Source organism: Amblyraja radiata, chromosome 14 (assembly GCF_010909765.2).
Source record: "Amblyraja radiata isolate CabotCenter1 chromosome 14, sAmbRad1.1.pri, whole genome shotgun sequence".
Lineage (NCBI taxonomy): Eukaryota > Metazoa > Chordata > Chondrichthyes > Rajiformes > Rajidae > Amblyraja > Amblyraja radiata.
In genome coordinates, this window is record NC_045969.1 from 21,319,509 (window position 1) to 21,342,543 (window position 23,035).

The 23,035-nt window shown below is 42.4% G+C and overlaps 1 protein-coding gene across 2 annotated transcripts in view; it reads left to right on the forward strand.

Annotated features, from left to right (window-relative positions):
• rai2 (retinoic acid induced 2) overlaps positions 1-23,035 on the forward strand; it is a 55,130-nt gene extending 32,095 nt beyond the window's left edge. For both annotated transcript variants that reach the window (XM_033032750.1, XM_033032751.1), the window contains exon 2: positions 19,155-23,035. In XM_033032750.1, the coding sequence (XP_032888641.1) occupies positions 19,155-20,918 (1,764 nt within the window). In that variant the 3' untranslated portion in view covers positions 20,919-23,035. The remainder of the gene's footprint in view (positions 1-19,154) is intronic.

Genomic DNA, 23,035 nt, shown 5'->3' on the forward strand with positions numbered 1-23,035 from the left:
AATTCAATGTACAAATTCACAGATAACACCACCATTGTGGGTCAGATAACAAATAATAATGAGACGGAGTACAGGAAAGGGATTAAGAACCTTGTGTCCTGGTGTCGAGACAACAACCTTCTCTCAATGTCAGCAAGTCAGGAAACAGTGATCGACTTCAGCGAAGTGATGCACATACCGAATTTGCATTGACAGTGCTGAAGTAGAGATGGTTGAAAACTGAGGAATGAGGACAGCTCCGTTGCCCTGGTGTGGAACACCTGCATTGGTGCTACCTCCTGCACCCACACACAACTCACTGACTTCATCCATTTCACCACTAACTTCCATCCGGCACCTAGACCATTTCCGACATTTCCCTACCATTTCTAGACCTCACTATCTCCAACGCAGGTGATAGACTACTGACCAACATCCACTATAAACCCACTGACTCCCATGGCTATCTGGACTACACTTCTTCCCACCCTGCTTCCTGTAAGGACTCCATCCCTTACTCCTAATTCCTCCGTCTACGCCGCATCTGCACCCAGGATGAGGTGTTTCACACCAGGGCATCGGAGATGTCCTCATTCTTCAGGGAACAGGGATTCCCCTCTTCTACTATAGATGAGGCTCTCACCAGGGTCTCTTCTATACCCCGTAACTCTGCTCTCACTCCCCATCCCCCCCCCCCCCCTCGTAACAAGGGCAGAGTCCCTCTTGTCCTCACCTTCCACCCTACCAGCTGTCACATACAACAAATAATCCTCTGAAATTTTTGCCACCTCCAACGGGATCCCACCAACGGCCGGCCACATCTTCCCATCTCCTCCCCTGTCTGCTTTCTGCGACCGAGACCGCTTCCTCCTTGTTGGCCTTTATAACAAGAGATATCGAGTATAGGAGCAAAGAGGTCCTTCTGCGGTTATACAGGGCCCTAGTGAGACCACACCTGGAGTATTGTGTGCAGTTTTGGTCCCCAAATTTGAGGAAGGAAATTCTTGCTATTGAGGGAGTGCAGCAAAGGTTTACAAGGTTAATTCCCGGGATGGCGGGATTGTAATATGCTGAGAGAATGGAGCGGCTGGGCTTGTACACTCTGGAATTTAGAAGGATGAGAGGATATCTTATTGAAACATATAAGATTGTTAAGGGTTAGGCACGAAACATGTTCCCGATGTTGGGGGAGGCCAGAACCAGGGGCCACAGTTTAAGAATAAGGGGTAAGCCATTTAGAACAGAGACGAGGAAACACTTTTTCCTCACAGAGAGTTGTGAGTCTGTGGAATTCTCTGCCTCAGAGGGCGATGGAGGCCAGTTCTCTGGATATTTTCAAAAGAGAGCTAGATAGGGCTCTTAAAGATAGCGGAGTCAGGGGATATGGGGAGAAGGTGGGAACTGGGTACTGATTGGGGATGATCAGACATGATCACATTGAATGGCGGTGCTGGCTCGAAGGGCTGAATGGCCTAGTCTATTGTAACTCCCTGGTCAATTCGTCCCTTCCCACCCAAACCACCCCCTCTCCTGGCACTTTCCCTTGCAAACGTAGGAAATGCTACACTTGTCGCATTACCTCCCCCCTTGACTCCATTCAAGGACCCAAGCAGTCTTCCCAGGTGTGGCATAGGTTCGCCTGCACCTCCTCCAACCTCATCTATTGCATCCGCTGCTCTAGGTGTCAGCTGCTCTTCATCGGTGAGACCAAGCGTAGGCTTGGCGATCGATTCGTCCAACACCTCCGCTCGGTCCGCATTAACCTACCTGATCGCCCAGTGGCTCAGCACTTCAACTCCCCCTCCCATTCCGAATCCGACCTTTCTGTCCTGGGCCTCCTCCATGGCCAGAGTGAGGACCACTGTAAATTGGAGGGTCAGCACCTCATATTTCGCTTGGGCAGTTGACACCCCAACGGTATGAACATTGACTTCTCTAATTTCAGGTAGTCCCTGCTTTCTCCCCTTCTCAGCTCTCCCTCAGCCCACTGTCTCTGCCTCTTCCTTTGTTCTCCCCCCCCCCCCCCCCCGTCCCTCATATCAGTCTGAAGAAGGGTCTCGACCTGAAACGTTGCCTATCTCCATCGCTCTGTAGATGCAGCCTCACCCGCTGAGTTTCACCCAGCATTTTTGTCTACCTCAAGAGCCAGGGACAGTTTCATCCCAGCTGTTATCAGGTAACTGAACCATCCTACCCCAACTAGTGAGCAGCCCTGAACTACCATCTACCTCATTGGAGACCCTTGGGCTATCTTTGATTGGTCTTTCTGGCTTTATCATGCGCTAAATGTTATTCACGTTATTCCCTTTATAATATATCTGTACATTGTGAATGGCTCGATTGTAGACATGTATTGTGTTTCAGCTCACTGGTTAGCACACAACAAAAGCTTTTTCACTGTACCTCAGTTCATGTGACAATAAACGAAACTAAACTACATTTATTTTGAATATCCTGCCTTCAAGCTCGGTGCCAATTGTATGAAGGCCTAATTTTTATGGATTTTCTCATTTGTTTTGATCCATTATTGGGGTTAAACTGGTTGAAGTACCCAAGTTGTAATGGCAACAAGTGTGTTGGTCATATCTTTCAGCTGCTGTTTTTAATAGTTTTATAATAGCCCAGAACTATTATTGTCTCCCGCTTTACCATAGCAAAAAATTGCCCATTCAAATTAACTATACTCCTTGCATGAGATAATTCCACTAAATGTGAATAATGTGAAAAGACTGGCACTTGTTTCCATATATAGTGATGTTAAAACCCTGGCCGGTCATATTTATATATAGCAGCATGACATCATTGACAGTGATCCCTATTGCTTACTTTAACATCAGCCTCCATGCATTAATCCACATGCAGTGAATTGTGGACACCATGTTGGCCTCTCATTTTGCTGCTTACCAGACATTCAATGGATTTTGTTTAGACTAGATTTTCCCTTGTGACTCATGGATGGCATTTCTGTTCCTTCATGCGATCTATCTATAATAATAAGGACTCATAATTAGTCAACTGGCTCTTTCTACATTATGCTTTCGTCAAGCAATTCATAGCAAAAGGATTTGAGTATAGGAGCAGGGAGGTTCTACTGCAGTTGTACAGGGTATTGGTGAGACCACACCTGGAGTATTGCGTACAGTTTTGGTCTCCAAATCTGAGGAAAGACATTCTTGCCATAGAGGGAGTACAGAGAAGGTTCACCAGACTGATTACTGGGATGTCAGGACTTTCATACGAAGAAAGACTGGATAGACTCGGCTTGTACTCGCTAGAATTTAGAAGATTGAAGGGGGATCTTATAGAAACTTACAAAATTCTTAAGGGGTTGGACAGGCTAGATGCAGGAAGATTGTTCCCGATGTTGGGGAAGTCCAGGACAAGGGGTCACATTTTAAGGATAAAGGGGAAATCCTTTAGGACCGAGATGAGAAAAACATTTTTCACACAGAGTGGTGAATCTCTGGAACTCTCTGGCACAGAAGGTAGGCTCCATAGATGCTGCTGCACCCGCTGAGTTTCTCCAGCATTTATGTGTACCTTCGATCTTCCAGCATCTGCAGTTCCTTCTTGAACACAGGTAGTTGAGGCCAGTTCATTGGCTATATTTAAAAGGGAGTTAGATGTGGCCCTTGTGGCTAAAGGGATCAGGGGGTATGGAGAGAAGGCAGGTACAGGATACAGAGTTGGATGATCAGCCATGATCATATTGAATGGCGGTGCAGGCTCGAAGGGCTGAATGGCCTACTCCTGCACCTATTTTCTATGTTTCTATGTCAATGCTCTAAATGATACAATGCACAAATGAATCAAGGAAGGGTGTATAATGCCTGTAGCTTTCAGATTCCTTCTACTATTATTTCCAGATTCAGTTTGATCTAGATCTTCAATGTGTGCAATTCTAAGAATACATCATTTCTAAATTTGTGTGCTTTTTGTGGCTTATTTTAACAAAACTGGGAAGAAAACATTGAATTTATTAAAGGTAGACAAAAATGCTGGAGAAACTCAGCGGGTGAGGCAGCATCTATGGAGCGAAGGAAATAGGCGACATTTCGGGTCGAGACCCTTCCCAAGACTGATGTGGGGGAGGGGGTGTGGGGGGCCGGGAAGAAGAAAGGAAGAGGCGGAGACAATGGGCTGTGCGAGAGCTGGGAAGGGGAGGGGAAAGAAGGAGAAAACAGGGACTGCCTTAAATTTATTAACTTGCTTTCCATATTGTAAAATCAAGTTAAAGATCCTTATCTCAAGTGTCTATATAGTAATTGTTTGGAATGGAATTTCTTTCTATGAAAGAGAACAACGTTATTAAAATCTGTTTGAATGTTTTTGGTGCATATCGAATGGAAAACACCAGGCTTTATTAAGCAAATAGGATAAAGATATTTCACCAAAACTGAGAATGCAAGCATGTCAAAACTAAAATACATGTATGAAACTAGTGGATAACAATACATTGCCAGTGGACCAATGAAGGCTACCCAATGGGGTGGCACAGCGGTAGAGTTGCTGCCTTGCAGCGCCGGAGACCCGGGTTCGATCCCGACTACGGGTGCCGTTTGTACGGAGTTTGTATGTTTGTGACCGCGCGGGTTTTCTCAGAGATTTGTTTCCTCCCACATTCCAAAGACATACAGCTATGTAGATTCATTGACTTGGTGTTAATGTAAATTGTTCCTAATGTGTGTAGGATGGAGTTAGTGTGTGGAGATCTCTGGTCGGTGTGGACTCGGTGGGTCGAAGGGCCTGTTTCCAAGCTGTATCTCTAAACTAAACATGGCACATGAACACTCATGGGCTTCCATCAATGCCACTACAATGTTGAGGAATGTTGTATTTCATGCGTCTGGTGATTGAAATTATGACCACATCGGAGGTGAAGTGTCTCTTTTGTCATGCTGAGATATTCATGGTATGATTAAGAGGCATTTTTCCATTATAATGAGAAGGATGTTATGTTTTGCAAAATAAGGTTTTGTTTAAAAAGAATGGAGCTTAGAAACTGGTTATGCTGTTTCTGGTGCAGAAAACCAGTTTAATCCAGGTTGGGTCAAAGTCAAAGTATCCTTTATTGTCATTCAGGCTTTTCAGTCTGAACAAAATTTCGTGCCCTGCAGTCATACATATAATAAAAATAACAAAAACACACAATAAACACACATTTAACATCCACAGCCCCGAGGCCGCCAGCTCAGCCATTAGGCCTCAGCGTAGACGGAGACGGGGGACACGACAGGAAAAAGTCGCACCCCCCGAAGAAAGAGACTAAAACCATGTTCCCCCCCCCCCCCCCCACACATACATACACAACTTAATAAACTAAATTTAACTAAAACGGACAAAAGAAAAACAACAAAAAGAAAAAACAGATGGACTGCAGGCGAGCCGCAGCTGCCAGGCAGCGCCGCCACTTCCGGCACTCAGGCTTGTCATCATTACCAGATGACATTGCACCCATCTATAAATTGCTTGGGTATGCCTAATGTTTTAATGGTGTCAGTCACACAGCTGATGTGTCACTGGTCATGCAATGGGCATTTCCTTGCATTCTGCTAGAAATTGGAGCTTTTGGATACAGCCGACGACTTGACTCAAACTCGCATAGTTGTCAGCTCAGAGCACATGATGATATTTTGTTATATTTGTTGTATTTGTGTCGTTTTTATAGGACATGCAAGGCATATTGGAGACCTAACTGGGTAGCTTTGGAATTGCTCAAACACCTTGCAAACTCCACGGAGGGTGCTTAAATTAAAGGAGGGTATCTTCCATTGAATTATTATTGGCATTGATTGGGTTGGGAACCTCTAGCAAGAAGCAAAGGCATATCCATCACCTGTAAAGATCCCATTTCCAGAGATTCTTCAGAAACAGCAAATTCACTTTGTTTAGGATCTCCTCTAAACAATATACTTGCAGCTTTTGTGTTTTCCAAGGCAGTCATCGCACAGATATGTGAAATGCACCTTTGCTACAAATATACAGTTTGGATGTATAATTTGCTGGAATCATTAATGACTTAAAAAAAAACAAGAGCCATGTGGCATGCATAGGAGGAATAATGTGGACTGATCTAATTTACTTAGTGCTACCATTTTGGTTATTGAGCACGCCTGTTAGATCACATGGTAACGTTAACGAGAATCTCTCTATACAATTAATGTGTACAAACATCGTGACCAAGAAGAATTGGTTCATCCAGTTTGGCTTACCCGCACAAAAAGCAGGGCTTGCTCGTATGAGAAAGTGAAAATGGAGGAAGCAAGAAGAAAAAGAGTATCTTGAAAACCATGTGCCTCTGATGCATCTACAGCATCCCAACAACTTTATCACCAGTGTGAAATAAATTTTTGAGCCAAGATTTGTTTTATCAGCCGTTTCCATACACCACAGCAGAATAGAGTATATGAATGAGTAATGAACAATCAATAGTAATTGACCAAAAATAGTAATTGTCTAATGTTCTTGGAGCCTCAGTACTAGGTCATTACAACAGCAAAAATAATGCTTAATTTTTGCTAGGGAGAATTTTAAATTTAAGATATGTTTTATAATACTGATGTTCTCTATAATGTTTTTGCAGTGACAGACTGCTGCAAATGAGCAATTTGTTGCCAACAGCATCACCTCATCACTTTATAGTTAGTATTTTACATTGACTGTGAAATGGGAGGATGCAAGGACTGAGTACTACCTGTCCACCAAAACTTCACTATTTAATTACGCTGGATTAAATGCTACAAATGTGGAAGAATAAATTGGAACCCATTTGTTCAGGCATGCTATGAGTGCAGCTTGAGCTGCAGCCTTGTAAAACACATTCGGCTGCAGAGGTATTTGACATTGATTCGAATGAAATACACATTGTGTACCTTTCCCAAGCAATGTCAACAAAACCATCAAAAAGATGGTAATTATGCCATTCAAGAGCCAAATGGAAGGAAAGAATGAGTACCCATTGTTACACAGTATTTTCAGATGCCATTTGGGAGGAAAGTCAGATCAGGAATCGCACAATGCTTTGCCGCAACACAAAGGTATACATTTATTCAGATTCAGATTCAGATTCAAATTCAATTTTAATTGTCATTGTCAGTGTACAGTACAGAGACAACGAAATGCATATAGCATCTCCCTGGAAGAGCGACATAGCAAATGATTTGAATAAATAATAATAAGTGATAATAAGTGTCCGGGGGGTGGGGGGGTGATTGGCAGTCACCGAGGTACGTTGTTGAGTAGAGTGACAGCCGCCGGGAAGAAGCTGTTCCTGGACCTGCTGGTTCGGCAACGGAGAGACCTGTAGCGCCTCCCGGATGGTAGGAGGGTAAACAGTCCATGGTTGGGGTGAGAGCAGTCCTTGGCGATGCTGAGCGCCCTCCGCAGACAACGCTTGCTTTGGACAGACTCAATGGAGGGGAGCGAGGAACCGGTGATGCGTTGGGCAATTTTCACCACCCTCTGCAATGCCTTCCGGTCGGAGACAGAGCAGTTGCCATACCATACTGTGATGCAGTTGGTAAGGATGCTCTCGATGGTGCAGCGGTAGAAGTTCACCAGGATCTGAGGAGACAGATGGGCCTTCTTCAGTCTCCTCAGGAAGAAGAGACGCTGGTGAGCCTTCTTGATCAGAGTTGAGGTATTGTGGGTCCAAGAGAGGTCATCGGAGATGTTGACTCCCAGGAACCTGAAGCTAGAAACACGTTCCACCTCCGTCCCGTTAATGTGGATGGGGGTGTGCGTGCCGCCCCTGGACTTCCTGAAGTCTACAATGAGCTCCTTGGTCTTCTTGGAGTTAAGGGCCAGGTTGTTGTCAGCGCACCATGCTGCTAAGTGCTGGACCTCCTCCCTGTAGGCCGACTCATCGTTGTTGCTGATGCGGCCAATCACCGTTGTATCATCTGCATACTTGATGATGGTGTTAGTACCATGTACAGGTGTGCAGTCATAGGTGAAGAGGGAGTAGAGGAGGGGGCTCAGCACACAGCCCTGTGGAACGCCGGTGTTCAGGGTGAGGGTTGAAGAGGTGTGCTTGTCTAACCTAACAGACGGGTCTGTTGGTTAGAAAGTCCAGTATCCAGTTGCAGAGGGAGGGGTCGATGCCCAGGTTACCGAGTTTGGTGATCAGTTTTGATGGTATAATGGTGTTGAATGCTGAGCTGTAATCGATGAACAGCATTCTTACGTAAGTGTCTCTGTTGTCGATCATGTGGGAGAGGGCGGAGTGAAGTGCCGTTGAGATGGCATCCTCCGTACACCTGTTCTTGCGGTAGGCAAACTGATAGGGATCCAGTGTGGGGGGTAGGCAGCTTTTGAGGTGTGCCAGGACCAGCCTCTCGAAGCACTTGGTGATGATGGGGGTAAGTGCAACTGGGCGGAAGTCGTTGAGGCTTGCCGCAGTGGAGTGTTTTGGCACTGGCACAATGGAGGTGGTTTTAAGGCACGTGGGGAAAACTGCTTGGGCAAGTGACAGGTTGAAGATGTCAGTCCAGACGTCTGTCAGCTGCGCAGCACAGGCCCTGAGCACGCGCCCGGGGATGCCGTCAGGGCCAGCAGCTTTACGTGCATTAGTCCTACTCAGTGCCACGAATACGTCGTAGGGGGTGAGTGTGAGGGGTTGGTGATCGGCAGGTAGCACAGCCTTGATGGCTGTCTCTAGATTGTCCCTGTCGAAGCGGCCATAGAAGTGGTTAAGCTCCTCAAGGAAGGAGGCGTTGCTGGATGTGGGGGTGGTGTTGGAGGGTCTGTAGTCCGTGATGGCCTGGATGCCTTGCCACATGCGTCGGGGGTCGGAGTTGTTGTTGAAGTGCTCCTCAATCCTGAGCTTATGGCAGTGCTTGGCCTTCTTGATGCCCCTCTTCAGGTTAGCCCTGGCTGAACTGTAGGCTCGAGCATCGCCTGACCTGAAAGCGGTGTCCCGTGCTTTCAGCAGTAGCCTGACCTCGCTGTTCATCCATGGCTTCTGATTCGGGAATATGGTCACCTGTTTGAGGGAGGTGACACTATTGATGGTGGAGTTTATAAAGTCCAGAACAGAGGATGTGTAGGAATCAATGTCCGTGTGGGAGTCAAGGGTGGCCTGGGCTGCAAACGCCTTCCAGTCAGTGTTTCCAAGTGCATTTAGTATTTTAAACTTTAACATCCATGTTCAAAATCAGTTTAAAAATTATTTGGTGAACTATTTAAATTTATGACATTTAGTAAAAGCCGATATTTGCATTGATACTGATGGCTAGCAGGTGATACTGCAGGTTTTCACACTGTATCACTCTTTGATTTTTTTTTTGTGTATTACCAGTAGTGCATCGTCAGTTCTGCTTGTGGATGTGATATAACTAAATTATATATCTTCATTAAAACTACTGAATGTAGTAGCTAAGGCTTTGTACCATAGAAACAAAAATAATTTTACTGCAGAGAATACGTTGCTTGCTTTTTGTTTGACAAAAGTCTATTCATTTTTGAAAAATAAAAGGAAAATAAATCAATAATTAATCATCCTTCACTTAAATCTCCTGGATCAAAGAATAAAGAGGAATGAAGATTAGTCTTTATTGCCTTCCATCACAGTGAGGAATGTGGGGAATCTGCTGTGGTGGATGTTTATGCTAACTTTTAAGTAGTTGTGTATCTTGTTGCTTTTTATAGTATGTATGGTAAATCGAGTTTCACTGTACCTTAATTGGTAATAATAAAATAAAGTGAACATAAAATACCGTTGAACATTTTTATGAACCTTTGAAATGTTGTACAAAAAATTGTATTGATTAGAGAATGCTTTCCAATATTGCTTTATCTGTAGTAATAATTTCAATGAATTGCATATTTTGTTTTGCTCAGTATCAACACAACTTTCTGACATATCTTATTGATATCTTCACTGAAGTATGTTGGGATTTCATTGCCAGAGTGATTGCACCCACAATTGGAATACTGGAGGTTAAACTGTAGCATCAACATGCTGGTTGGAATCATTACACAAGAAGTTGGGCTGTATTATTTGTATTGGTGTAATATACAGGTATGGATAGAGAACTGGCTTGGGCTCTTCAGTATTATATGGCCTCGTGGACTTGGGAGCTAAACCAGAATCACTCTGGACTTTCATACTTCAGGAGCGCACCTTGTGTGGGCTGTGCATGTGCCGGATGAAGACGGAAAGATGTCGGAGTCAATTCCTTGCAAAATTACTTCCAATGTAACTACATTTTGGCACGATACCTTGTCCAGGGCTTAGTAATCTGTCTTACTGTACTTACTTACTTACATACTTCCCATATAGTAATCTATGCAGTTTAAGAAGGAACTGCAGATGCTGGAAAATCAAAGGTAGACAAAAGTGCTGGAGAAACTCAGCGGGTGCAGCAGCATCTATGGAGCGAAGGAAATAGGCAACATTTTGGGGGGGAGGGGGGGGGAGAAGAAAGGAGAAAGGAAGAGGAGGAGCCCCAGGGCTGAGGGAGAGCTGAGAAGGGGAGGAGACAGCAAGGGCTACCGGAAATTAGAGAAGTCAATGTTTATGCCGCGAGGGTGCAGACTGCCCAAGCGGAATATGAGGTGCTGCTCCTCCAATTTCTGGTGGTGCTCACTCTGGCCATGGAGGAGGCCCAGGACAGAAAGGTTGGATTCGGAATGGGAAGGGGAGTTGAAGTGCTGAGCCACAGGGAGGTCAGGTTGGTTAATGCGGAGGTGTTCGGCGAAACGATCGCCAAGCCTACGCTTGGTCTCACTGATGTAGATCAGCTGACATCTCGAGCAGCGGATGCAATAGATGAGGTTGGAGGAGATACAGGTGAACCTCTGTCACACCTGGAACGACTGCTTGGGTCCTTGAATGGAGTCGAGGGGGAGGTAAAGCGACAAGTGTAGCATCTCTTGCGGTTGCAAGGGAAAGTGCCCAGGGAGGGGGTGGTGCGGGAGTGAAGGGAATAATTGACCAGGGAGTTACAGAGGGAGCGGTCTTTGCGGAAAGCAGACGGGGGGAGATGGGGAGATGTGGCGAGTGGTGCGGTCACGTTGGAGGTGGCGAAAATGACGGAGGACTATTTGTTGTATATGACGGCTAGTGGGGTGAAAGATGAGGACCAGGGGGATTCTGCCCTTGTTACGAGTGGGGGGGGATGGGGAGAGAGAGCAGTGTTACGGGGTATTGAAGAGACCGTGGTGAGAGCCTCATCTATGGTAGGGGAGGGGAACCCCCATTCCGTGAAGAATGAGGACATCTCCAATGCCCTGGTGTGGAACGCCTCATCCTGGGAGCAGATGCGGCGCAGACGGCGGAATTGGGAGTACGGGATGGCGTCCTTACAGGAAGCAGGGTGGGAAGAAGTGTAGTCTAGATAGTCATGGGAGTCAATGGGTTTATAGTGGATGTCGGTCATATATATTAAGCTGAACAGTCAATGTGTTTTATAAAATCCTATCAATAGTTCTGTGTAAGGTTTTAATCTGTGAAAAGATAACGTGTTTTTTTTATTCTCAAAAAGAAATCCCTCAAAAGCATTTAAAAACAGTTTTAAGAGTTGCATCTGAATTAATTTTAATAGTCATTTATAGTTCCTGGGAGCTCATTTACAAGAGGATACTTTGATAAATTACATTTTGTTAAAGCTTTATTGCGGACAAAAACATAATTTGGCTCAGTCAGAACGCACTTTATGAAGTATTGATGATTGGTACATTCAGTACACTAAAAATGTTCTGTATTTTGCTGTTACCATCAACGATTAATAATTAGAAACGTTTTGAAAAATTAAAACAATAATTGCATATATTTGTCAATGTTCTATACACAGAGTCCGCACCGACCAATGATCCCCGCACATTAACGCTATCCTACACACACAAGGGACAATTTACACTTGTACCAAGCCAATTAACCTACAAACCTGTACGTCCTGTGGGAGGAAACCGAAGATCTCGGAGAAAACCCATGCAGTCACGGGGAGAACGTACAAACTCCGTACAGGCAACACCAGTAGTCGGGATCAAACCCAGGTCTCCAGCGCTGTAAGGCAGCAACTCCACCACTGTGCCGTCCCATGATGATGAAGATGAAGTACTTGTAATGCTATGGAATATCAATGGAAGGTTTTTGAATTCTCTTATTGAAGATGGTCAGCACCTGGCACTTTGTGATTCCAATGTTTTTAGCCACTTATCAACTTATCCTTGAATTTTATCGAACCTTTGCTGCACTGAGAGGCACAGAATGGTGGATAGCTAATGCCTGCTTCCCATGGCAGAGTTTCAGAAACTAGATCTGCTTTCCTTTGTGCATGGCTATTCTTCAAATCTATATTTTAAATAACAATAAATGGAAGTCAAATACCACACACCATGCCTGATCAACTGCACGGGCAACTTCAGGAGAAAGCTGTTGCAGTTGAGAGCTTATAAGTAAACATCCAAAACTAGAGAAACATAGAAAAATAGATGCAGGAGTTGGCCATTCGGCCCTTCGAGCCAGCGCTGCCATTCAATATGATCATGGTTGATCATCTAAATCAGTACCCCATTCCTGTTTCCCCCCCCCCCCCCCCCCCATATTCCTTGATTCCTTTAGCCCTAAGAGTTAAATCTAACTCTCTTGAAAACATACAGTGAATTGGCTTCCACTGCCTTCTGTGGCAGAGAATTCCACATAGGTTTGAGGTGAAAGAAAGGTTTAATGGCGATATGAGGGATAGATTTTTTGCTCAAAATAGTTGGTATCCGCAATGAGGTGCCAGAGAAAATGGTGAATGAAGGAATAGTAACAATATTTAAGGCATCTGGATAGTACTTGAATGATCTGGGTTATGGAATATGGATATGGAACTAATGTCAAGTGGATTAATATAGATAGGTGTGATGGTTGGCCTTGACACAGTGGCCCAAATTGACTATTAAATGCTGCACAACTTACTCATTTGAACAGGGACTACTTACTTTGTGGAGAAACTGCAAAATAAATTGACTGTGGTACTATCATCAGCCTACATCCCCATGTCTGACCTTATTCTGGTAGGGATAAGGGCCAGCCTTAAGCCGATTGGACTGATTGCTCCCAATTGGGCCCCGCGCTAGAGTAATCCAAAACGCCACTCTAGGATCTTTGGAGTAATCTACTCTCGGCTCTGGTAGATCTACCCCGGGTGAAGGGGGGAGAGAGAGAGGTGGAGAGAGAGTGGAGGGGGAAGAAAGGGGTAGATCTACCCGAGCCGAGAGTAGATTACACCAAAGATCATAGAGCGTAGCTTTGGATTACTCTAGCGTGGGGCCCAATTGGGAGTAATCAATTAATTTCTTTTGGATTGCTTGTTATGTTTTGGTGTGTCTCTTATCTGAGGAATAAGTCGTGACGCGGCTTGATGCTTCAGCTGGTGAGTCATAAGTCGGCTCGCCTTGTCCCCTATTGTCTATTGTCACCATATTCATAATAGAGACCACGAGTCCTGAGAATTAGTTGTTATGATTGGTTAGTAGATAGAAGATTGAATTGTGCTTGTAAATCAGCACGGCTTCGATGTAATTCAGCAATGTATACCCCAGAGTATTGCCTTCCAGAACCAAGATGGATTGTGACAGGGTTTGCATTTCCTTCTTACGTTCTTTATTGACGTATGAGGTATAAGATATGATTTGACCTCTCAAGTAAGCTTTTACAGTTTCCCAAAGTAAAGAGGATGATACCAACTTGGTTTTATTAGTCTCGAGGAATGTGTCGATGTTAGCCGATACAAAACTGCAGAATTTCTCATTGGAAGCCAAAAGGGAGTCTCCAAAGAGGTTGTTCTCTAATGTTTAAAGGAAAATCTAGGTCCAGTATCATAGGCGAGTGATCTAATATCACTATAGCAGTATATTCAATTTTTTTAACCATAGGAATAAAGGAGCTGTCTATAAAGAAGTAGTCTATTCTGGAAAATGAACGGTGAACATGAGAAAAAAGAGAATTGTCTAGCAGTTGGGTTCAAGAATCTCCAGGGGTCCACAGAACCATTTTGTTGCACAAACAGTGAGAAGGTCATTGCCATACCAGACTATATCCTCTTAGAACTAGACCTATCAACCAGTAGATCAATAGCACAGTTCAGGTCTCCCGAAAAAATTAGCTGGTGCGTGTTCAGATCAGGTATTAATGACAAAACCTTATTTGCAAAGTGGACATCATCCCAATTAGGGGCATAAAGATTCACTGAGACGACAGGCTTTTGAAAAAGAGAACCGGAAACTATAATAAACCGGCCATTAGGGTCACTGACTACGTCAGATGGTGTAAACTGTATTCTTTTGGCGATTAATATTGCCACACCCCTGGACCTGCTATAAAATCAGGAGTGAAAAATCTGACCAACCCACGCTTTACGCAGTCTATTATGATCTTCCAATCTTAAGTGAGTTTCTCGTAGAAGTAGTATATCTGTTTATAATTGTTTTAGATGAGAAAAAACTTTAGCTCTTTTAACAGGACCATTAAGCCCCTTTACATTCCAAGATATAAACCTCACAGGATAGCCTCCATCAATGTCACCATTAGCCATATTTCAAATACATATTAAAAAAATACATACATGGCCTGCCATCCAAAGGCGCGAAGGCTGCATGTGAGAACACACAATGGAAGAAAAAAAAGTCTAGTGCATTCGTGACATTCAAAGAATAAGCTGCCATTACCCAAAACATTTCCCTCATCCCCTTACAATAATAAGAAAGAACATTTTACCCCCAAAATCTAGATCTTCTTCCCCAACTGAGGACGATCGCAGGCATTACCAAACAAAAAACTTCCAAAGCGTTCCCTAACTAAACATTAAATCCAATTGAGGGTGGCTCCCTTCTTCGAAAATTGTACGGCCGTTTGTTCTACCTTTAAGGTATATGGGCTAAAGATAACACAGGTTAAGCAAAGCATTATGAGAAAGAAAAATTGTATCCCAGAGAGCAATTCTAGACGTTTACATTTTCGCTGGTTGAAAGTCCTTGACTTGTTAATCAGATTCAGCAGTATGGCAGTTCAGCTCAATCAAGTTCCACAATGACAAAAATTAACAGTTTACCACCACAGGAGGCTGTGCCAATGCCGCATGAATATCCTAAAAAGTAATTGCTCCTCAGAGCCGTCATCTCCCCAACGCGAGTGGTAAAACTCTTTGGCAGCCTCTGGTGTATCGAAGTAATGTTTTTTATCTTCACGAGTGACCTGAAGCCGAGCAGGATACAGGAGGCCGAACTGAACCCCTTTCTCGTAGAGCAGGGATTTTATCTCCCTAAAAGCTGCACGTTTTCTCCCAAGCTCCGTGCTAAAATCCTCATGAAAAAACATCCAGTGCCCGCGGAAGGACAGTTCCTGCCTCCGTCTGGTGATGATGCGATGTTTGTCCTGAAAGTAGTGAAAGAGATCCAGGAACACTCTTGGTCTAGATGGCATGGTATTCGAGACGTTCTTTGGTGTAGGTCCAACTTGGTGGGCACGTGAAAGCATGAGAGGTCTTGGGAAGAAATCAGCCCCCAGCACTTTTTCAAAAAACTGGATCATAAATTTGACAGGGTCCAAACCTTCCAAATTTTCTGGAATCCCGACCACCCTTTGGTTGGATCTCCGCGACCGGTTCTCGAGATCATCTAGCTTCCCTTTCAGAAGTGCGTTTTCACTCTGTAATGTAGCTGTAGCGGCTTTGGCGCTCACCAGTCTGTCACTGTGGTCATTCAGGCCGCCTTCAACCTCACGAATGCATTCATCATGTGTTTCGTAGTAGGACTTAACTTGCTCCAGAGTGATGTTCACCAGCGACAAAGCATCTTCAAGTTCTCTTTTTATGGCAGTTCATAGCTTGTGTCATATCGGCAAGGAGTGCTGAACGAAGCCTCTCGAGATCCTCTGGTAGCTCAGGTCCAGCACCAGGCAGTGGTGCCATGGCTGCAGCATTCTTGTTTGAGACTTTGCCGTCTTCCCCCAGGTTTAGCTCGGCGGTGCATTTTATTTGCCGTTTCGGTGTCTAACAATGCCTCGAGTCGTACACAATGTTCAATACTGGGTTACCTCAAGCATATGACAAAGATGAACAGGTAGACTTTGAGCAGAAATCGGGAGCCACGCTCACACACACCTGTTCACTCCATGTCCAACCCGGAAGTCCTTTATTTGTATTTATATGATTCTACAGACCTTGGCAGGGAACCTGGGGCTCACCAAAATTGTTCCCAATTGGGCCCCGCACCTCCTAAGTCCGGCCCTGGTAGGGATGTCATTGATGAAGCAGCTGATAATGGTTGGGGTAAGGACATGGCCCTGAGAAACCCTTGTGTCAGAGTTGATTGACTTCCAGAAACTGCAACTGTTTTCTTTTGTGCAAGGCAAATCTATATTTTACTATTAAAATAAATAGAAGTCTAATATCAGACACCATGCCTATCCATTTGCATTGGCAACTTCAGGTGAAGGCTGATGAGAGGTTACAAGCAGAAATGCAAAGTTTGCTGCCCAAGAAGTACTGCTCCAGCTTTGCATGATGGAAAAACAGTAACTGGATGTTGAAGCAAAGAACTAAAAGGATAGTTTTAGGGAAGGTACTGCAAAACTTGACATATGAAGGCATAGCCATGGGGTAATTAAACTTAATTCTCAAGAGGAGAAAAATTAGTCAAGAGCAGAGATCCCAGTGGATTATAATGATGGACTTTTGAAGGGGTGAGGTTCTGGAAAAAAATTGGCAATGATAAAAATTTAAAACATCACTTCTAACGCCAAGAGGCTAATCGCATTTTTTTTTATTGATCTCATTTTCATATGTTCTGTATCTGTTATGTGTTTTTAGGGATAAATGAGAAACAACTTTGGCAGGTTTGTCTTGCCATCAGTTATTGGCTGCGGCTGCCCAATCATTAACTGACAAGGCGTGGAAAGGTTCCAACTCGGGTTGTCTCATTTCAGTGACAAAGATGGAAAAACAATAACACTGAGACTTGTACGTGGAGTACTGAAGGAGGAAATATTAAATAAGCTAATGTAGTAATTTTATTACTTGTTTTGTAGTTTCTTTTTAAAGGTCTCCAATCATATCAATTACACAATTAAGGGAGAGATTTGAATTTTGAAAAGATATAAACAACTGTCAATATTGTTATTGGCTTGGTCGTGAGCGAGTTAAACCAATGAATATTGCTGATAATTATCTGATGCACAACATTGCTCGGGCACTCAGGGCAACATGACATAGGTCTCAATTAATGTTTCCAAGTCACAGCAGATGGTGTATAATGCAGAAGGGGAAAGAAGAAAACAGTAAAGAGAGGTCTACCAGCAGATATACTTGAGCGTTTGTACATAGTGAAAGTGTGTACTCCAAACACCACGAAAGCTAAAGCCATTAAATATCCATCTTCTTGATGATGATCCCTTCAGTAACTGGCATCTATTGAAATGAAAATTGATATATATGCCACATTATGTTTAAAAGTGTATTAATTTAAGACAAATATTCTGTAATCGTAATTGGTACTTCTAATGGATAGTCTTTGACTGAACGTGACAGTTTATCAATATCATCAATACTAATTTATCAAGCAAGAAGAGTCAAGAAACAAATATAAATGATCTCATAAAACACAAATTATTTTGTATTGGTCCTCCTACAATTCTATGTTCTCTCTTGAGACCTGATACCCAATGCTGTGAGACATGAACACCCTTTCCACAAACTTAACTTCAATGTACGATTTTGTGATAGTGGATTCTTGCAAAACTTGGCAGAAGCAGCAGAAATAAAATGCTGGAAATGTTCAACAGGTCAGGCAGCATGTTTGGAAAGAGAAACAGATATAACATTTCAGCTCTGGTCAAAGATCCTTTCATGAAAACTGGGAAAATTAGAATACATTAGTTATATGTAGGATAGAGAGGGAGATAATACAAAGGGAAATATTTCATGGGATGAGGCCGAGGTTTCTCAAATACCTAGGTCCAATATTTATAGAGCTCTCTGGTTAAACAGATTAATAAAGCGAGAAACAAAGCAAAGAGAAATGTTAAAGCTATGAAATGCAGGTTACAGCTATTACTGAATCTGAAACCAAAATAATACTGGAAATCCCTATAACATTGAGCAGTGTCAGTAGAGAGAAAAATTATATTACAATTAAATATATTACAATTATATTACTCTACAATGGATCGGTCCAATCCTGATACAAACAGAAAAATCAAGTTAGCTGAAATATCTGAATTCCATATTGAATCCTGAAGGTGGTAACATGCTGAGACTTGCCAAGAGATGCTGTTCATTAAGCTTGCATTGGACCAGTGCAGGAGACCACAGTGGGATGTAGAATTCAAGAGACAGGGAAGTGGAAGTGTAGAGTCACACCTGCAGAGAGGTGCTTTGCAAAGTGATCATCCAGTCTGTATTTGAGTAGAACTGAAGCAAGGATTCTTCCACCTATCCTACAAAGCGAGGCATAGCTTGGGGTCATGTGAGTTCCCATCACTATACCTTTTGATCTGAAGAATACGAGCGAAAATAAAGTAGTTTTTCAATTTACGATTGAGTTATGCTTTGTGAATGATTGCGTTCGTGAAGGTGAACGTAGGACCTCTTCATGGAGGAAGCAAAGGCCACGGAACCATTCGGCAATTGGGTGGGGAGACGGATTGTTTGTCTGTGGAGAACATGAACCAAATGGAACCAGGAAACTATTAAAATGCCATAGGTGATGAAATGTGTTATGGATGCAAGTGCAAAAGGATGGGACAAGGGAAAAAAGGATGAAATCAAGATTGAAAGCAATTTGGTGAGAGTGGGCTGAAACAATGGGACCTCTTGGCCAATCCTTACAAATCTTGGGAAGGAAGCAAGCATGGGCTGTGTGAGGGTAGATGGCTATAAAGCTGTAGATTATAGAAGGAAGATAGCTTGAGGAAATGTAAGTGGTCAGCTGAGAGACTTGAGATTTTGGTGGCGAACTGAGTGGATGATCTATCTATTGGGCAGTTAGTTCACTGAACTATTGAACCAAGGTACAAAAGAGAATTAAAAAATACTTACAATAACATCGAGCATTCCAACATAGCTTGTGTACACTACATTCAATTGGTCAGAATGTTTTATTTTAAAAACTTTTATATTCCACTGTCATGGGTGAATATACCTAAAAGGTCATGGTCACTAATAAATATGTTTCCATTTAACTTGCAGGCCTGCGATTGGTGTAAGCACATTCACCACACTAAAGACAATGTGGACACCGGTGACAGTGAGAGCAAGATTCAGTTCTGTAGCATGAAATGCTTAAACCAGTACAAGATGGATCGATTTTACAAAGAGGCTCAGTCTAACCTGACGATGGATGTTACAGACTCTTCATCTCATACAATACCGAACAATAAACTGGAGAATGGAGTGACTCAGCTCATCACAGCAGAAGCTTGGAATATCAATCCTACAGGTATCATGAAGAAGGCTCTTTCCCCTTTAGTTGCAGTACCAGCTTCTTCTCTTATGACACCGCAAACAGACCCACCAAGTGGGATGTCACTTAAACTGGCTGCCACTTTACTGCAACCAATTTGTTTAGGAGATAATCCTATGGTCCTACCAATCCATCTGCAGGTAGCTGGTAGTTCAACACCACAGATACCACCTAGTAGCAACGCACCTTGGGTGATGACTAATCAAGGTGCAGTACCACTATCTATGTTACTGGAGCAGCATTTGATTCAGCATTTAAATTCTCCACTCCTGCTGGCATCACCTGCCCCAAGTCCTGTGAACTCTGTCCAAAACCACATTCTGCAAGGCACTGCTGGTTCTTGCATTCAGTCTCAACCACTGGGCCAGAAATCCTCAAATCAAACGCAGGAGTATGACCTACCACCGCCCCTTCCAATCCCTGGATTTCCTGCTGTTCTGCATGACTTTTTCCCTCCACACAGTATGCCATCATTGCCAAATGTCCAATTGGGCCCTGAGACCATGTCAAATGGTTTTTCCTCGCTTTCACACCAGAACCTCGGTCTGCTTGCTCCATTAGTTCCTCCGGCTACCCTTCTTGTTCCATATCCAGTGATAGTTCCTCTTCCAGTCCCAATACCTATCCCCATCCCCATTCCTATTCCCATGGCCAAGGATTCAGATCCCAATAAATTGACAGACACACAGAGAAAAGCTACCTTCAGTAGCAGCACTACAAACAGAGGAACTCAGACGACAGCTGAAAAAGATGCAAAAGTCCTCGAGTGCATCCAGCACCGGGGAGTCCAAGATTATCAACACACCAGCTGTAAGCTCAATACTGAAGCAGAGGCTCTTGATCTTTCAATAAAAAGAACATCTGTAGTAAAGAAAAATGAGTTTTTTTATCAACAGATTGAACAGGATGGTGTGCTGGATTTATCAGTTGCAACACCCAAGAAATTCAAAGAAAGTCAGAACCTACCAGGTAATACATCATCTAATCTGCCAGCTAATTTGTTCAGTGAGGCTCTGTCTCACTCTAGTGAATCGTGGTCTAACACAATGCCACTGATAGGTACACAGAAAGTGGAAGGAGTGTTACATACCACGTCTAATAGTTGTGAGTTTTCAAGCCAGCATAAGTGGGTAGTGGATCAAAACTACAATAGAATTAGTGATGACTTGCGAGCTGGCAATAATACCGACACCTTGAGCAGCACGGACACTACGAAAGTTATCGTGTCTGTAAAGGATGCTGGTCCAGCTATACTGTGTGGTAAAATAAAAACTGTTGTCGGAGTATCTACAAAAAACTTTTCTTACAAGACAGATTTATCGCAAGAATCTGTTTTACAATGTTACGATGTCAAATCTCAACTTGAGCTCAGAGACAGCAAAAAAAACAGCAAAAATAGAGGCATAAAATTAAAGAAAATGAGCTCACAAGATTTCCATGTCCTCCCAATAAAAAAACAGCGACTAGCTGCCTTTTTTGCAAGGAAGTAATGTTTGATATTTTAGTACTTAAGGAAGTAAACTGAGTAGAAGGAAACCCATAGAACAAACTGGAATACGGATTAGGCCGGAGCATCTGTTTTGAAATTAATTCTTGTGGTAATGAAGTTTTATAGAGTACTTATATTAAATAAGTTTTTGCTTGAATGTTGCCAACACCTTGTATTGGAACAAAGTTGGAAATATTTTGGTCCCACTCTTCCTCTCTACATTTGAATGAACACTGGAGTTTCAAATCTAATTACAATTACAAGATGTGTTGTTTCACATCCTAAATTATTCCCTGATGAACCCGACTCTGCAGGTGTTATATCTCTCTCTTGCATTAGTTTAAGTACTTATACAAAAGTCAGGTGACTTCATCATTAATCTAATTTAATGTGTGAGCCAATGCCATGTGATTCATAACGACCACCAATTGGCCCACATAAAAATTAATGAACAGTTGTTTCCTTTTCTTCCCCATGGTTACTTTTGTTTGACTGGTATTTCTAGAACTTAAAACAATATTCATGAGGCAACTACCTTGTCTGAACCCATTCAGTGTAATGCAAATGTTGTACTTAATTTTATTAAATTATGTTATAAGCATCTAATTTAATATAGTATAATTTACAGTAATTCTAAATGCTTTGCTTATTGCCTGGTCATTGACTATTGGTATATTGATATAAACAGTTAAAAGGATTTGGTAAGAGTTATTTGCACATTGATTTTTGCTACAGCGTAACCACAGGAGTTTCCCGTTGTGCTTTAACAGCCCAAACACTCAATAAATTGGTATGCTTTATATTGTTCTAAAATTCTGCCTCTGCAGTAATCCGAAATAAACCTAGAAGAAAGCAAGTTTATGACAAATTTGAAACTGCCACTTAAGTGAAACTAGCCTGAAGGCAACAGAACTCTGCCAGTATAAACATGTGTTTGTTTTCATGACTCTTTGCATGCCTCACTAAATGAAATAATGTCTGCCCAGTAATGAATTTCTTTCTCTGTTGGTTGCTATTCCAACTTGCAGTGATTTCCATCAACTTCCAACAATGCATGGGGGAACTTCTATCTGATTTTCAGTCATCAATCACTGGGTTTAGCTTTCTATGAAGGACTCTCCAGTCATCCAAAAGTATGCTCACATTCTATCCAAGCCAATGATATTTTTCATGTAACACACATAAGTAAAACTTTCTGCATCTCTTGTGGAAGTATATACTTTGAGTACCATATCTAGATTAACTAAGGTTGGATGAAAGCCACATTCGCATTAACACAAACCTAGCCATAAGCAGAGTACTCATGAAGGTACTTAATTGTTCAATACTATTATTAAATAATGAGCATACTGTACATAAATACAAAGTGATCATCTGTTGTCATCATTGCAATATGGGTACACAGGCCATTAATCCTCACCATAGAAACGTGTGTGTGAGCAAGGGAGAGAGAATGTATTTATTTTGTACAATTATTTTCAAGACTATGATTTGACAGGGCTCAAACCACCTGTCAAAATTCTAATTTGGGTTGATAATACCATCAGAACCAGGAGTAAGATTGAACTTTTGAAATTTCTGCTATATCTTTTGTATTCTCTAATCAGCCATAATAACACAGCTACGGAAAAATGCAACTCATTCTTTCTTGGACCAAGATGGTTCAGTGTTAAATTTTTGAATTTGTTTTGTGTAACTAATTTAGAAATAATAAGGAGTGTATTGAGTTTGCTGTTCAGAATATTTTAAAACCTTATGACGATAGTAATTTGTAAATTGGCAAATAAACAAAATTAAGCGTACTTTTCAAGAACTCTGAACGTGAATAGTTTGTAATGCTAAAGAGGTTATTAAACCATATTCATCGCAATTTATCTTTGAAAATTATATGATCAGCATAATATTGGAAAACTTAATAAAACATAAAATTGATTAGGTTATAGGTTAAAACTCATTGTTTATAATGTAGCCAGAAAAATACCAAAAAATAATTTGTTTCAGAAATTAAGAATTTAATGACACCTAGCTTAATTTTGTACAGTTTGAGATGGTGATCATTGAATTTATTATTTTTATTTCAAATTGTGTTGTGGGTTTTGAAATGTATGTAGTTTTGGA